General features: G+C 41.3%; 1 protein-coding gene across 9 annotated transcripts in view; it reads left to right on the top strand.

Annotated features, from left to right (window-relative positions):
- The window catches only part of UTRN (utrophin), a 945,243-nt gene that overhangs the window by 374,359 nt on the left and 552,527 nt on the right, over positions 1 to 18,357 (top strand). For all 9 annotated transcript variants that reach the window (XM_077486405.1, XM_077486408.1, XM_077486406.1 and 6 more), the window contains 4 exons: positions 4,165 to 4,315; positions 10,434 to 10,609; positions 12,261 to 12,396; positions 18,039 to 18,188. In XM_077486405.1, the coding sequence (XP_077342531.1) occupies positions 4,165 to 4,315; positions 10,434 to 10,609; positions 12,261 to 12,396; positions 18,039 to 18,188 (613 nt within the window). The remainder of the gene's footprint in view (positions 1 to 4,164; positions 4,316 to 10,433; positions 10,610 to 12,260; positions 12,397 to 18,038; positions 18,189 to 18,357) is intronic.

The following is an 18,357-nucleotide window of genomic DNA, read 5'->3' on the forward strand; positions in this document are numbered from 1 at the left end:
ATGAGTTGTGAGCAATTTCTGACAGTCAGATAAGTAATCAATAACACCAATTTTGTTTTGTTTTACCTGTCTGTACAGAGAGTATCCTTCCCATTGACCACCAGAGTAATGGTGGTAGTTTTACAGAACAATAGATGAGAAAGCCTGTCCTAGTTGGATATCTTTTCTTCAGCTCTGCTGGGAAGAGTCTATCAATATTTTGCTAGCCTTTTTTGTTTTTTCTCTTTAATTGTTTCTTCAGTCAAGATTCCTTGATACACCTCTTCTGACTCTGGTCTCCACAGTGGCAGCTATTCAGACTGACCTCTACTCAGTCTAACTTTGGAGTGCTGTACCTGGACCCCTCTGGATTGGACATTCAAGGTTAGCGTGGAAGTGACCCTCAAGCTCTGAGTTCCACATTAGGCACTTTTCAGACCCCGTTCTGGTAAAAAAATTAGTCGCAGAGCACTTTCCAAGTCCAGTGCCATTATGGCATTGCCTCTGCGCTTGCACTGGCTCTGAGTCTTTGCATAGGCCAATTGGGCTGAGCAGATGGAGCTATTGCTTTATTTATATCCCCGGTTTTACGGCTGAAGGGTTTAGTGCTGAGGAACTAAGCATGGACATCTTTTGCTGTGTGAAGTGTAGCGCGCATTCTCTTTCCAGCTATTCAGCTTCAAGGAAGCATCTCCCAGCTGCTGCTCTTGCTTCTCCATGCAAAAAGGAACATGGAATGCTGATCTCCGGTCTGTTCCCACTGCCCGTCTACAGTTAAATTGTCTCTGACCCTCACAGACTGCCAGCTGTCTTGCCTTGCCTCATGCCCTGAGCTTATGTGCTTTACTGTCATAAGGTTGCACCTTGTTATTATTTAAACACAGAGGGAACAATTCTACTGTAACAGGTGATCCCAGCTAACACTCCCCTAACAGTTCCAAGGATGTTTACTCCATGCCCTTTGAAGGCACCGACATCCAAAATCTGAAATCTTCTTTCCTTATTACAGTACCTTAGGGTCCACCTCATCGGGGTCCTCCCTAGCTCTGCTGGGTGAGGCTGACCCGCCCCCCCCCCCCCTTATTGCCAAGGGCCTCTACTGAAGTCACATGTACATGTGTTCCCCCACTTCCACTGCAGTCAATTTCTGATCTCCCTATGGTCTTCTTAAACACAATCTGGCATAGTCATAATCTCTAAGTTAGATTGTGGGTTTCCTAAGTCTCTCTCAGGTCAGATTGATTTTGAGAAATTTATTCTTCTGCAATTACCCAAAAAATTGCAGAAGACATTTTTGGCCCTTATTGATGTGGTATGTACTACCCTGCATTTGGAGGATCATCCTGCTGACTCCAGGATCATTTTTTTAGAGCTCCCATTCTTTGAGGTTTTCCTCTATTAGGTTTGGATGCATCTTCAGAGGTCCTGGACTCCCCCTAAATGCTTCTGTGACCATTTTGAAACAAATTTATTAAACAGCAGTCTGCACTCACTGTGGATCCAGCAGTGACTCACTTTATCAGGAAAACCACTTATTTATTCTGTCAAACTTTGATGGAATAAATGTAATCCCTTAAAATGAATCTCTCCACTGGAATGGTGAACCCTTTCCAGATAAAGGGTGTGAAAAAGATGTCTGGAGTCCTATGCTTCAAGTGTGATGGCCTGCTGGAATCATCTAGGCTTGACTCTCCTATGGGCCTGTTGTCCATACACATGAGTGGAGTACTCTGGTTAAGGTGCTGTATGCAGATGCTGTATCCAAGGAGCACATGAATCATTTGGTCTATGAGGGATGACATCTATTCGGATCTTCCACTTTATATTTTCACCAAGAAAATCATTGGAGGACAAAACCTTCACCTGCCTCAGCGCAAGAAGCCCAAGTAAAGGTCGGCTGTGACCCATTCCAATAATGTTGACTCTGTTTTTGGAGTAAACCCAACTCAAGATAGCACAATTGAAAGCAAACACCCTGTTAAGCCTTTGGAGAAGTCTTCGGCATGAATATGGGCCTCCAGTCTTCCCAATGAAGGTATGTTTGTTGACCTGTTTGGGGCTCTTAAGCAGTTTACCCTTTAGGCTTCAGGCAAACAAAGCAGCCCTTTTTGTTTATAAATGCATCCCCCTATTCAGCTTCTCACCCTCCACCTTCTTGTGCAACCGCACAGATTAGCAGACTTAAGGCAGAACTTCAGTCATTTTTTCATCTTTCCATCTATTAAATCCTCTGTCCTTGTTGTTTTAACTTAACTTAAAGTTAAGTTAAAATTTAACTTAACTTTTAACTTAACTGGACAATAAAAAAAAAATAATTTCTGCCAGTAAATACCTTATACAGCCCACCTTCTGTTTCTTCTCTGGTACAAAAGCCTAGGCTTATGACATCATGCACAGCTCTCTCACTCTCACGAGAGTTTGCCAGGAAGGGAGGGGGGGTGAGTCATAAGAGGGCCAATGAGAGTTGCATTGCTGGAGGTGTGCCTCTGTATGTCTGTGTAAATCCAGGAAGTGAACATGCAGCAGCTTCAGCTGCCCACAGTTAAAATTGATGCAGCCAGACTCAGTAGAGGAAGCCATTAGTTGGAACTAGTATCTGAAGGATCCACCAACCGTTCCCTAGTGGCGGGCCATCTGACCTGCACGATCAGGTGGGAGAAGTACTTGCTGAACTCTGTCCCACCAGGACTCTGACACATTGGTCTCATCTCTGCACACCTATTGTTCTTCATGGTGTTGGCTCCATTGTCTGCCCTAATGTCTTCTCGTGACATCCTTACTTTGAGACACTCAGGTGACCCTTTGTGGAGAGATCAGTCATCATGGGCCTTAGTGGACAACTCTTTTGTAATGGGACTACAGCCTCCAAAACTTGGCTGGATCTTGCTTCATCTGAAAGTTTTAACTAATATGGTTGTTCAGTTAAAAGGTCTACAGCATGCTTTCCCTCGAGCTCCTCTCCCTTGGACAGGGAGTTACTCATTCCTAACTGTTACAGTTGGGCATTGAGGACCTCCCTCTTTGAGACTCCCCTTTTAGCCTATTTCTTCTCAGGTTACATCAGCCTTCTGTCTACTGTTTTCGTTTTACCTTTCGAGCTATCTTGCTTGTCTGTCTATGAGGATGAAATTGTCCCTTGCCTGATAAACCAGTCTTCCATTTTTGGGCTGTTAAGCTCTCGTCTTCTTACTTTTGGGAAGATCCTGTAATTGGAGAGTTCTTGCTTCCTAGAATTCATATTAGGATTCCAGAACAGGTGGTTTCTTCTACATCTGATCTGTATTCCTCTGTGTTGCTTTGGCGAAGAGATCCACCTGGTATCACCTGTCTTCTCCATTTATAGAAAACTCTTTATGTAAGCTGTACTTTCTCTATTGATCAGTCCCAAATAAGTCATTTTCAGTATTCTTCCTGTTTAGCCCTTGCTCTGATGAGATGGCTGTTTGCTCTGGCAGTTGTTCCAGTCATGCACCCCCTTCTCCTTTGGCCCTAGGGGGTGAGCTTCAGAGCCTTTTGTAGCCTATGAAGACTCTGATTTTCCCTCAGCAGGACATCATTTCAGTTTCTATGTCTTATTACAGTGCTTGAAGAGGTGTCTCTTCTCTGTGATGTTCATGTGTAGGCTGGTCTTGTCCTCTTCATACTATGTGGGGTTCGGCCTCATCTAGTGCTAGCTTCGGGCATCACATGGAGGGCGTCACATGCTCCTTCATATTTGGAAGTACAACAGAAGCTGTACTATAGCTGTCAAGGATGAAAATCCATCAATGAATGAGGGAGGTGGAGCCTTAATTCATCTAAATGTCCTCGATTCATTAAGCTAATTTAATTCATGGAAGCTGTAGTACAGCTTCTATGTATGGAGGAGGTGGGCAGAAAGGCTAAGCATGGTTGGCACTCTTGTTGATTGCCTGTTACAGGTGCAAGGTTGGTATTAACTCATGGAACACTGGAAGATTACATGCAGAGGACTTTACTAACAGCACATTGGATTAAATGTAAGTAATGTCCCTTGTGCTAATTTAGAAAAAAAAAAAATGTGTCCAAACTTAGGATTTAAAGCAAGGCACAGTTTTCCCTAGTGAGCTCTAGGAATCTCATAGCTTTGGAAATATGTTGTTGACCCGTCTACTGTTTGAAAACCTCAGTAAACACATATTAAATCATTGTAATTTTTTTCTACAGTCGTTTTGACAGAGCGCTGGAAGAGTGGCGGCAGTTCCATGGTGACCTCAGCGATCTCACACAATGGACAACTGAAGCAGAGGCTTTGTTAGCCCAGGCTAAAACACCAGGAGGTGGTTATAATTTAGAAAAAGCTCAGCTTCATCAACAGGTATGCAAACCTTTTTGTAGTCTCTTATTTGCATAGTCTAGCAGAAGCAGACTTTATCTTTTTTTTCTTGCTTCCTTGATAAAACTTTACTGGGAGCTACAGTAACACTAGAGTCCTTCACCATGTGTGGCTCATCCATTAGGCTGATAGTTGTGTAGGTTAAATTTAGGGTAATTTCTACCAAAATTGCCAAATGAAGCATTTTATCATTTAGAAATCCTTTACATTCACATTACAACGAAGAGCAAACAGGGGTACATGGAAACAGGAGTGGACATAGCGAGAGAATTATTTTACAAGGTAATCGCATATACAGATTTATAGATTCTCCTTTTACTGCTTATGTATAGTTAGCACACTTTATGAGTGACACATTTTTTTATTGGTGTGAGCAGTCTGATGGGCATACAGATAACGGGGTCAGTAAATAACTTTTATTAGGCTCAATTCCCAAAGTTCGAACACCATGATAACCATTTTAATTTTGCAACTGCATCTTTTAATCTATTGGTTGTATCCTAAAATAACTGTAATTTTTGAAACACAAGGAACCTTATAGTGTTCTAGTTTTGCGAATTGAGCCTGTTGCATAGTATTTCTAAGCAGGAAACAAAGCCTTTGTGAGTAGTGGTAACATAATGTTTTGTTAGCAGTTTTGTTGGGAAGAGAAGAAAAGATTGATCTCACACTTGAATCCAAAAGATGCTGTAGAATTTTTTTTTATTGTCATGAGCAAGACAAAATTGCAATGATGATCAATTGACGCATTTCACATGAAAAGAGCCATGCTTATTCACAACAATTGAAATGCTCACAATATAAGCTATTTAAAGACGGAAATCAAATCAAACACCTAACACAAAACACCTGTAGTTAAAGAGCAATCAACACAAAACTTCACTGACATAAAAACATTTCTTAAAGTGGTTACAACACAATTTGACCTACAGGTAAGCCTAGATTAAGGCTTACCTGTAGGTCCAAGAAATATCTCCTAAACCTATACGGTTTAGGAGATATTTGCCCAAAGACAGGCACCACTGTCTACGGCACATGCGCCATAGACAGCGGCGCGCAGGCGCACTGAGCGCGGCATTTTCAAGTACGGAGCTGCCGCGTGTGTCGGCTCCCGTGCGCATGCGCAGGAGTGACGCCATCACGGCTTCGCCAAATGACAGCGGCGGAGCTGCGAGACCCGACCAAGAAGATGGATGTGCCGGACTACAGGGGACAGCGGTGACTTCGCTGGCTCCTGTGTCAGGTAAGTGACACATAATGTACTACTATGCGATGCATAGTAGTCCATTATGCTTTGCCTTTGCAGGGAATGAAAGAGGAAGTAAACTCATCAGAGTTTACTTCCTCTTTAAATGCTAAAACATCTTATCATCATTGCAATTTTGTCTGGCTCATTACAATAAAGAAAATTCTACAGCATCTTTTGGATTCAAGTGTGTGATCAATCTTTTCTTCTTTCTTCTTGATATTGCCTACGGTGATGAGCCAGGATTGGACCGGGTGTGTCCATTTTTTGCCTGAAGCCGTGTGTGCACCCTTGTTCAGCAGTTTTGTTGGAATGAATTAATAAACAGAAAACTGTAGTGGAATAATTATCTTTTATAGACCGTATTTATTGGTGTATAACACGCACAGGCATAAAACACAGACCTTAATTTTGCAGGAAGGAAGTTTCAGGAAAAAAATGTAAATTTTAAATAAAGAATTTTAAAGCAAAATAAGGGTCACAGCCCATCAACGCAGTGCCTTATAAGTGCCCATCAATGCAGCCTCACCATTGCCCATCAATGCAGCCTGATCAGTGCCCATCAATGCAGCCTGATCAGTGCCCATCTGCAGCCTCTCCATTGCCCAACATGGCAGCCTGCTCAGTGCCCATCTGCAGCCTCACCATTGCAGCATGATCAGTGCCCATCTGCAGCCACACTATTATCCATCAATGCAACCTGCTCAGTGCCCATCTGCAGCCTCTCCATTGCCCATCAATGCAGTCTGCTCAGTGCCCAGCTGCAGCCTCCCCATTGCCCATCAATACAGCCTGCTCAGTGCCCATCTGCAGCCTCTCCATTGCCTATTAATGCAGCATGCTCAGTGCCCATCTACAGCCTCTCCATTGCCCATCAATGCAGTCTGCTCAGTGCTCTTCTGCAACTTCGCCTTTGCCCATCATTGCAGCCTGCTCAATTCCCACCTGCGGCCGCTCCATTGCCCATCATTGCAGCCTGTTTAGTGCCCTTCTGCAGCCTCTCCATTGCCCATCAATGCAGCTTGCTCAGTGCCCATCTGCAGCCTCTCCATTGCCCATGAATGATGCCTGCTCAGTGCCCTTCTGCAGCCTCTCTATTGCTAATCAATGCAGCCTGCCACTGCCCATCTGAAGCCTCTCCATTGCCCATCAATGCAGCCTGCTCAGTGCTTATCTGCAGCCTCTTCATTGCCCATCAATGCAGCCTAAACAGTGCCCACCTGCAGCTTCACCTTTTGCCAATCAGGGCAGCCTCACCAGTGCTGTATTAAACAGAGCTGCAATCTCCTGTGTACCTGGCACTCACACTCATTACAGTCCCCCCTCCTGGCTCAGCTCCTATGATAGACAGAACAGTGGTCCAATACCAGGTTAGGAGGCGGGACTGTGTGTGAATGAGTGCCGGGTACACAGGAGATCTGGGCTCTGTGTAATCCGGCGGCACTTGCCCCCTCCTACTTTGAGGCAGCCAGGAATCGGTGTAAAACACGCACACGTGATTTGCCCCCCGATTTTCAGGGGAAAAAATAGCGTGTTTTATGCTGATAAATACGGTGAGTGTTGTCCCTGGTTTCCTCTTGCGCTGCTCATTTCTAAAGCATGATGCATGTGGTCATCTGATCTTTGCTAGATATGAGGAAGAACCAGTCTAAGTTCTGATCCTCTTCTTTAGTATAGAGCACATGGACCCATTTTTTCGATTCTAGAGATATGACCAACAGTGAAGAGAACCTTGAGCATCAAGGTTTTCCCCTGTGTAAAATGGAATCCTAGGCACTTGGTCATTTAATGTCTGCTAAAAGTGAGGATAGTGCTTTCCCCTTCCATATCTACACAGCCTTTTTGGGAGCAGATCTCCTATTGTGAACAGCTAGCAAAGGCCTAAATTCCTGAGTATCTGCCACAATTTTTTGTGCGGCTTTGCCAATATCGTGTAGGCTGTATGCAAGTTAAATGCAATAAAGCGGCGTATTGCTCCCTAGAGAATTTCAATTTTTGCAGTTCTGGAATTGGATCAGGTACTGTAATATTTGCCCACCTGCTTCAGAGAATGTTTGCCTGGGCATAGACGTTCAGGCAAGATCCAGTGGTTTTAAGAAGTATTTCTGCAGAGCATTAAGTTTAAACATAAGTCAGGTCATCCAAACATGCAAGGCGATGGGATGAAAAGGAATGTGGGTCATGCAGACATCTCCATGCCAGCTAACCTCTAGAGAAGCAATAGCAATCAATATTTTCTAAGCCCTTGTACACACAATCTGGGATTCTGACAGAATGTGTCCTATCCGACCGTTTTGTCGGATATTCCGATTGTGTGTGGTCTGCATCGGACTGTTTCCGTCGGAATATCCGACGGACCAAGTTTTCCAACTTTCCGGTAAAATTTTACAACAAAATGCTCCTATCGGACATACTCCGATCATGTGTAGCCTACTCCGACGGACAAAGTGCCACGCATGCTCAGATCAAATTCCTAGACCAAAGTTATTGGCTACTAGCCTGAACGTAGTCCCGTCGTAACGAAATAACGTTATCACGTTATGTACAATCGGATTTTCCGACAATTTAGTCCGACCGTGTGTATGCAACATCACTTCCGAACCTCTTCCAGAATTAATCCGTCAGAATTACTCCGACGGATTTGGTTGTCGGAATCTCCGACCGTGTGTACAAGGGCTTACAGTGTAGATTTGGGTTGGTGAGACCACTTCGCATTATGTTGAGCCCTAGGGCTTCAAATGTAAGATTTAGGTAGATATTTGTGATATGTTCTACCCGGAGGGCGTGTAGTGGTAGATAATCTGGTATCCCGTGCACTTTAAGTGAAGTGGTCCCTTCCAATGATTGCAGCAAACCGATTTCCTGCAAAGTAAAAAGCGAGGGGGAAATAAGAGGCAGCCTGTTCAGCCTGTTCACCCCTATAGTGCTTATTACACAGCGGCCTGTGGGGGACATTGGGACTTTACATGAAGTATGTGGTAGCAAAAAAGTATAAAGTGAACTAATAGGAATTTTATTAATCGTTACAGTTGGATTTACAAGAAATAAATACAATGATAAACAGAGTAATAAACAATACATGGTAATGGTAATAATGGTACAACATGATAATAACATGGATATCACAAAGTATCATAATAAAACTCCAAAAGTTCACCGCAGCAGAATTGAATAAAGGCATATGCAGCATAATGCCTGCAGGACCAAGGTCTTTGTGCACCAATTAGGGTCATATATAGTAACGTCAGAATCTGAATATATTCAAAAGAAGCACGGCATATGATAGCTCTACGCATGTTTCGTGGCCTTTGTACCACTCATCAGGAGCAGAGCACGTGTTCAATTTCGGTGAGTGTACTAGTGGTCTAGTAGGTGGGTGCCGCAAGCCGTCCAGTATACACCCCCAACCGGGAGCCGTGGTGGGTGACTCAATGCAGATAGCCACAAAGGCAGCAGCACAGCACAAGCTTATTACACAGCGGCCATAAAAAACTCAAACAATAAGCACTATAGGGGTGAACAGGCTGCCTCTTATGTTCCCCCTCACTTTTTACTTTGCGGGAAATCGGTTTGCTGCAATCATTGGAAGGGACCACTTCACTTAAAGTGCACGGGATACCAGATTATCTACCACTACACGCCCTCCGGCTAGAACATATCACAAATATCTACCTAAATCTTACAGTTGAAGCCCTAGGGCTCAACATAATGCAAAGTGGTCTCACCAACCCAAATCTACACTTTTATTTTTAACCTTTTTGGAAAAATTGCCTTTTTCTAATTTCTTCAATCTTCCTGTTTCCTTCTGTGGCTTTGTTCCCCTCCTGGGACATACCCACGGAGAAATAACATTGCTATAAGCTCCTGAAGAAGCGTTATCCAATAAACGCGAAACATGTAGAGCACCAGAACATACTTAAGTTTCGGCTATATATTTGATATCCTCTATTTTATATATGTACAACTGTTAGTTTTTATCTGTAAATTCTGACTGGATTATATTAACCTTGATAGGATATCAAATGAGACTTAATGTGTATTTATAAGGAGAAAAATTTCTTGTTTTTCTTTTAAATTTTGATTGTTCACAATATATATATATATATATATATTTTTTTAATAATAAACAGAGATATATTTTTTTTTGAACATGTCGGTTATCTCCACAACTGTCCTTTATGCCTAAAAAGTCCAATTGAACCCACACTTTTCCTTGAGGTCTTTTATGTGAAGGTTCTCTTATTTGTATTTTTTATTTTTATTCCCAATCCCCCAATTTCCCAAAAAATGTTATTCCTTCAAAGTGATAACCAGGACGTGGCATTCGAATATCTTGACCTTTTTAGTGTATCCACAGACACCACCCTGTGATAGATACACACCTTTATTCATTTAAACACTAAAGTCAATGTTAGTCTGTGTCCATGATAATCCAGATGAAATTCTGCATCAAATTGATAATCTAGATCAAATTAGTGATATTATGGAAATACCTTTGTCTCTAACGCAATAAACTATTGTTTCTCTTATAAACTAGAACATGTATCATAATTCCTTGTTGCTGTATATCCACAAAGCAAGTAGTATCTTAAATGTTCAATTATTGCAACAAATAGATAAGAGAATTTCTGTGTTTTAGTTCAAACTGAACTTAATTTCATGGGTGTCATTTCTTCTTTACCAGTTTGAACAGATCAAACCACTTTTCTGTGCAGCAATGCAAACAGAGCTTTGCTAAAGAAGATTATGTTTCATCTGTGCATGTATTTGCCATTGTGTAGCAAGGCATATGTATATCAGAGACCAGTAGGCCTATGAAGTTAGAATTATTTGTATTTTGCTTCACTGTCACAGGAGCTTGAAGAAGGAGTCAGCAGTCACCAGCTCAGCTTTACCATTCTTAACCAGAGTGGAGAAGGGATCATACAGCATCTGTCGTCTGCAGATGGAGTCTTCTTACAGGAGAAACTGGCGAGCCTGAACAAACGCTGGGGTGCCATAAAGTCAGAGGTCATGGAGAGGCAGCAAAGGTATGTAACGTTTCATATGTATAGGATTTGTGGGCTTCCACTGTCTAGTCCAGCTGTTAAGATTTGAGCATTTAGATCTGCCCTTTGCCCTTTGGCTTCAAATATTTTTTGTGATTTATTCATATAACACTTTTTTACAAATGCATAACATTATTTATTTAATAGGTTTGCCACATGGATGCAATCTTTATAGGTACATATTTAAATAAAGGCGCTATACAGAATTGAAATAAGTAAACAGGTTGGGAATCTAGTTACTAAATCTATAATGTACAAGCCAGTTATACAACTAACCTGCTTTTGGTTGCTTTTCCCATGTCTTTTGAAATAGCCATCCAGTTGTGGAATGTTTCACACATGGCCTTAGTTGGTGGTTAGTTGGTGGAACTGGAAGGGACTAAAAATATTTCCAAGTGTCACCATATTAATTCTACAATTGCAAGATAAAAATTAGAAAAAAAAATGGTTGCTATGGTTAATGTTCGCTATAAACGGGGAGTTTTTTTTCTGTACAGCAAGCTGAACGAAAAAAAAAACTGAGTGATCGCTGCACCACCTAAGCATTGTTAGAGCAGCAATCTACTAGCGCAGCTATTGTGTTTTGACAGGGGGACTGCCCCAGAACACACTGATCAGCGCTCACAGAAATTGTCTGCAAGCGCTTTTCGGATGCTGGTTTCACTGCATGCTCATTTGATAAAAGCCGGTCTTTAGACCGGCTTCTGTCAGACAGGCTGCTGTACAAATGGGCCGAATGTTGGCCAGTTTCTGTTGAATTCTATTCATGAAGGTAAAAAAACCTTCAATGTGCAGCTCTCCACTCAAACCCCCTAATACTTACCTAACATTGATCTCGATTCAGCGATGTGCACAAGAGCCTAGGGTCTCTCTCTCTTGATTGGCTGGAATGCAGGAGCCATTGGCTCCCACTGCTGTCAATCACAGCCAGTGAGGCAGGGCTGATCCGGACGGTGCTGTATGGACACAGAGAGTTGGCACAGTATGGTGCCACTCATCAAGGGGGAGGGCCCCAGAGCGCCAATGAGAGACCAGAGAAAACCATTGTACAGAGCAGGTACATATACCATTTTAATTTTTTTCCTTTACAATCACTATAATGCCCTGTACACACGGTCAGACATTCCAACGACAAAATCCATCAGATTTTTTCCGACTAATTTTGGCCCAAACTTGTCTTGCATACACACGGTCGTACAAAGTTGTCCGAAAATCCGATCGTTCAGAACGAGGTGGCATACAACATGTACAACGGGACTATAAACAGGCCAGTAGCCAATAGCTTTCGTCTCGCGATTTATTCAGAGCATGCGTGGCACTTTGTCCGTCGGAATTGTCTACACACAATTGGAATATAAATGATCGGATTTTGTTGTCAGAAAATTTTAGATCCTGCTCTCAAACTTTGTGTGTCGGAAATTCCGACGGAAAAAGTCCGATGGAGTCCACACACAATCAGATTTTCCGACAAGGTGATCCAATTGCATATTTTTTGTCGGAAAGTCCGACCGTGTGTACAGGGCATAAGAGTCGTGTCCAATGCATATTTTTTTGTGAATCAAACCCACATTGCATATGTTGCTTTGCTTTGCTCAATTGTTTTCTAATTGTGTTTTGTTTATTTTATGACAAGGTTAAAAGAGGAGAATCCTGCACTTAGTGAATACAGGAGAAAAATGGATGAGTTTATCATTTGGCTGGAGCAGGCTGCAAGCGTGACTAGAGTGAATCCTGCACTTGATAATAAAGAAAAGCTGAACACACTTAAGGTAATTCATAGGGCGCTTCATAGTTGCTGCAGAGGTTTTCTATCAGTGACTTGATGGCTAACAGGTTGAGGACACCTATAGAGCACTGTAGTCAATCAGTTTCCTCCTTGTATTAGTCTGACTTCAGTAAATTCAGTTAAGTTAATTCTGATTGATTGATGTGCATTACTGCAATTTGATTCTACTACTCTTGATTGAATAAGTTGAAGTCTTAACCACATGCTTTCCATAGCTCTACTTCTTGTGTCAGAGGTAATGCCAATGATGCTATGCTATGATGTTATGAGGAGTTCTTAGCAGGGTACAAAATACTATGGTATAAAAACTTATTTTGAAAGAAATAAAATATCGCAGTTGGGTTGATTTACTAAAATTGGAGAGTGCAAAATTCGGTGTAGCTCTGCATAGAACCAATCATCTTCTAGGTTTTTTTGTCAAAGCTGAAGATTGAACAAGCTGAAGTTAGAAGCCAATTGGTTTCTATGCACAGCTGCACCAGATTTTGCACTCTACAGTTTTAATAACTTAACCCCACTGTGTTTACTTAAACATACATTTAAATCTGGTATAGTTAAAGCGGAGTTCCACCCATAAAATTAACTTTTCATTAATCAGCAGCATTAAACCATATAAACATTTGGAAAAAAAATATTTTTTTTATTTTTTTTACTCACGTTTTCAGGTCTGTTGCTAAGGGGAGCCTTGGAATCTGCCTCTTCCTCTCCCTGGCGCCTGACGTAATTTCCCTTGGCACACATGCTTGTTAGTGCTCCTGGGAGATGCTTGTCATCATTTCCCAGGAGTCAGTGGGCAGCGCCGAGGGCTTTGTTGCCTTCACAACGGGGGCGGGCACTTCCGATGCCTCCTCCCATTGTGATGGCAACATCAGAAGTGTACAGCGCTGCATCGTACATACTGCACATGTGCGAGAATGGTCGGTGCATGCTGGTCGCTCAGCTGCTCCAGAACCCGGAAGATGCTTGTGGGCCCGGAAGTGCTTGTGGGCTTCACATGCCCACAAGCAAGATGGAAATTACCAAGAACAAGGAATAAAACATATCCTGCTTAAATAAATCGGCAATCGAGCCAAAAAGATAAACGTGAGTGCTAGTAATAAGTTCTTTAAAATTAAGATATCCATCCAAAAAAAAAAAAAGTTTTCATCCAAAAAAAAACAATGAAAGAGTTGCATTTAAAAGGACCTAGAAGACAAAGCCAAATTGTAGAATGTCTCTTTTTTTTATTCTGGCATTCCTTCTGTGCATATGACTGCACTGCTGACCAAATCCATCTGGTTGCCAGTACACTTATTGTTTAAATGTCCTTGGGTATGAGTACTGGCTGCCTTCTGACAATCTCCTACACAAAGTGCTTTGATAATGACAGTGTAGACACATAAAGTGTGTGTGTTTTTTTTTTTTTTTTTTTCATAACTTTACGGATTCAGTAAAGAAAAATTATTTCAAGCAAAAAGTTGCCAAGATATTTAGTTGTTAACCTCCAGACAGGGCTTAAAGGAAAAGCAGTCCTGCGTGTGTCCTTGAATCCGTTTTTTCTATCCAAAGGCTACCTAGTTGATCTTTACTTGGCACAGTCTCAGAATGGGCTTCTTAAAGGTCTGAACAAACATTTGTTTAGTTGCACTGAATCTGCAGGTGTTCTCCGAGTGTTTGCGATCATTGTATTTTTGTTCAGACAAAGCAAACTGAATAGAGGTCACAAGGAGTAGCTGCTGAAAAATCGAAATTCTTAGTGAAATACCAATCATACCGACTATCTTGCATTATTTCAGTTTTTGTTTTCTTTAGTGTTCTCTAAATATATATTTTAAATTAAACTTCAACTTCAGACAGTCTTTATTCAAAAAAAAGCATTGATTGTTTCTTGGCTTAGACTCTCTATATTATTATACTTTTTTTTTTTTATGGATGCTTGTAAATTCTTATCACACTCTGATTGTAAATACTCTTTTTAGCATCAAATAACTTAAAGTGTCTGCTTCAAATTTTTATAAAATTAGTTTTTTACTTAAAGTCCAACTCTGGGAAAATTAAAAATCTATGCTTGCAGTGCCGCAAAGATTAAACACATTAACCACTTCAGCTCCGGACCATTTTGCTGGCCAAAGACCATACCACTTTTTGCGATTCGGCACTGCATCAATTTAACTGACAACTTGCGTGGTCATGCGAGGTGGCTCCCAAACAAAATTGATGTCCTTTTTTCCCAGAAATAGAGCTTTCTTTTGGTGGTATTTGATCACCCCTGCGGTTTTTATTTTTTGCGCTATAAACAAAAATAGAGCGAATATTTTGAAAAAAACGCATTATTTTTTACTTTTTGTTATAATAAATATCCCCCAAAAATATATAAAAAAACATTTTTTTCCCTCAGTTTAGGCCGATACGTATTCTTCTACATATTTTTAGTAAAAAAAAATCACAATAAGCGATTATTGATTGGTTTGCACAAAAGTTATAGCGTTTACAAAATAGGGGATAGTTTTATGGCATTTTTATTAATAATTTTTTTTTACTAGTAATGGCGTCGATCAGCGATTTTTATTGTGACTGCGACATTATGGCGGACACATCAGACATTTTTGACACATTTTTGGGACCATTGTCATTTATACAGCAATCACTGCTATATAAATGCAGTGATTCCTGTGTAAATGACACTGGCAGTGAAAGGGTTAACCAGTGGGTGGCAGTGTAGGGGTTAAGTGTTCATAAGGGTGTGTTACTAACTGTTGGGGACTGGGCTTTCATTTAGTGAACACTGATCTCTGTTCCAATCACATGGAGCAGAGATCAGCGTCACTAGTTGCTAGGCAGAACAGGGAGATGCTGTTTACAACGGCATTTCTCCATTCAGCCGCCCCGTGAGACGATCGCAGGTATGCCCACGGCGATCGAGTCCGCGGGACCCGCGACTAGACTCATGGGGGTCCCGACCAATATGCCTGCCCCTGCCATTCTGCCGACGTACATCGGCGTGCGCTGGTCGGGAACTGGTTAAAGTGGATTTCCTGACTAACACTATTACTTGCTCTAACTATCCTTACAAATGTATCATCCCCTCTCCTGATACCTATCCTGCCCTACCCTATGTAAAAAAAAATATACGTATACGTACCTTTTTCAATGTGCTCTGGTCCGATCATGTGTTCCCGCAGCTTAATTTTCCCTGTGCCATCGAACTGCGGCTGTAGGGGAGAGTACAAATATAATGACAGTGTGAGAAGGCTGCGTTAAACCTCTTCATTGTCATTTATTGTCATCTCTGTTTTATCTCAAATTCTGTCACCATCACATTAACATTTGTAATGTATTTTTACATAAAGTGGTTCTAAAGGCTCAAAGTTTTTTACCTTCATGTATTCTATGCATGAAGGTAAAAAACCTTCTGTGTGCAGTCCCCTCCCCCAACCTACCCTAATGCTTAGCTGAGCTCAAACAAGTACTCCCATAGCAAGTGGCTTGTTATGGGGGCACTCGGAGAAAAGGAGCCAAGATCGCCGGTGGAGGACCCCAGAAGAGGATATTTGGGGCCATACTGTACAAAACTGTTGCACAGAGCAGGTAAGTACAGGCATACCCCACTTTTAAGTACGCAATGGGGTTTAGTTACTAAAGCTGGAAAGTGCAAAATCAGGCTCACTTCTGCATAGACACCAACGAGCTTCCAGGTTTTATTTAAAAAGCTTAATTGAAGAAGCTGGGGTTAGAAGCCTGATTTTGCACTTTCCAGCTTTAGTAAATAAACCCAATTGTGTACTTAAAAGTGGGGTATGCCTGTATAACATGTTTAATATTTCCAACTGCTTTAAAGTAGAACTACATGCACATTTTTTTTTTCATTTTGGATAGAGTGATGAAGGGTTGAATCCCCTGTAGGGTTTATTTTTGTCATATGTGTCCTGTTGGGGAGATTTCCTTTCACTTCCTGACTCATTGCCAAAATTGGAAATAAGAGGAAATCCCTGCAAATTAAGGGAACCTTTTGGGGACCACCAGATCACCAGAACTAGTATCCCCATTGGAAGATTCCCCCTCTATTACTTTTCTTGGGGCAAGAAAAGGAAGAGGAGGATAAATCTCCCTAACTGGGGCACACACAGCGATAAAAACTGACAGGAGTTCCATTCTATTCAAAACTAAAAAAATACATTTTGCCTTTAGTTATACTTTCATTCTTTCAGAGATAAAATCACATTGTTATAATAGAGATTATAATTTAACCAGATGTGGACTGCAGCACGCACATTTACTGCGGCAGGGTGGCCGCTCTGTGTAGAATCACATACAGGTAAGTGATTCTGCACTTGCGGGTCTGGGGCACGCAGGAGCACTGCCGGTGACCCACTCTCACTGTAATTGGACACAGAGGGAGCCAGTCAGCGGGTCTGTCCACCAGGACCCACCAATCATTCTGTGACAAGGGAAGACAATGAACTTGTGCTAAGCAGAAACACGGATCTCTGCCTTCCCACATTAAATGCCCCTTCCCCCATACAGTATCCAAGCACTCCCTAGGAACAAATTTAACCCTTTAATCACCCATGATGTTAACCCTTTCCCTGCCAGTGTCATTAGCACAGTGACAGCAAAAGAAAACCTGGTGCACAAGGCACAGTATAACCCCTCAGGACTTTCACTTTTTAGTACAGTGACAGTGCATTTTTTTAGCACTGATCAGGGTATTGGTGTCACTGGTCCCCAAAATGTGTCAAAAGTTTCAGGTGTCTGGTTTGTCCACCGAAATATCGCAGTCAAACTATAAGTCGCTGATCGCTGCCATTACTAGTAGAAAAAAAAAATCCAAAAATATATCCCATAGTTTGTAGATGCTATAATTTTTGCACAGACCCATCAATATATGCTTATTGGGATTGTTTTTTTACCACAAATATGTAGCAGAGTACATATTGGCCTAAATTGATGAGGAAATTAGATTTTTTTACATTTTTTTATTGGGTACGTTTTATATCAGAGTAAAAAATATTGGTTTTTTTTTTTTTTCAAAATTGTCAGCTTTTTTTGTTTATAGTGCAAGTGCAAAAATTTTTTTTTTTAAAAATGCAGAAGTGATCAAATACCACCAAAAGAAAGCTCAATTTGTGAGTAAAAAAAGCACATACTTTGGTACAGCGTTGCATGACCGTACAATTGTCAGTAAGTAACGCAGTGCCATATTGCAAAAAAATTGCCTGGTCATTAAGGGGGTAAAACTTCCGGAGCTGAAGTGGTTAAAGTTGAGCATAAATGCAGCCAGAGCAGACAATGCAGTTGCTTAGCAGCTGGATGGCAAATGAAGCTCAATACATCTTGGTTGCAGAATGATTTCTTGATTCTCTATTGTAAGTTATTGTTATAGAATAGCACAGACTTCAATAATAACACTGATTTAACATAGAGGTTGCAGATTCTGGGGTTGCTGTGATGATTTTGCTGTGGGGCCTCATGCCTGCTTGTAAAAAAAAAAATACTTTTCCAGTACTATTTCCAAGTATTTAAATGTAAATGTGGAAGAAACAATAAATGTCTATTAAAGTCTATGAAAACTCTGAAAAATGTTCTTGATTTTGAATTCAGATGTATGTGATCAATGGAAATAAAGCTCTCTTGTGCCCTCTTCAGGCGTTAAATAAAGATCTGGGAACCCAGAGTGAGAAAGTCGAGTGGCTGAATTGTGCCGCACCAGATATTTTGGCTTTGAAGTGCCTCGGTGCCCAGGACAGAGAGAAACTTTCTACTAGGCTACGAACCATAAACATCAACTGGACTCAGGTATGGAAGCAGAGATCAAATTCCTATCAGTGATATGTCAACATTTAAAAAAAAAAAGTGAACATGTATTTATTTCTGTTAATATCAAACTAGGAATAAAAAGGAACATTGGCATGTGTTGGAAACCTAGACACTTCTGCATTTGTCACTAGAGCATGATATATTATAC

Source organism: Lithobates pipiens, unplaced genomic scaffold, assembly GCF_037356315.1.
Source record: "Lithobates pipiens isolate NorthernLeopardFrog02 unplaced genomic scaffold, aLitPip1_a1.2 Scaffold_18, whole genome shotgun sequence".
NCBI classification, from domain to species: Eukaryota; Metazoa; Chordata; class Amphibia; order Anura; family Ranidae; genus Lithobates; species Lithobates pipiens.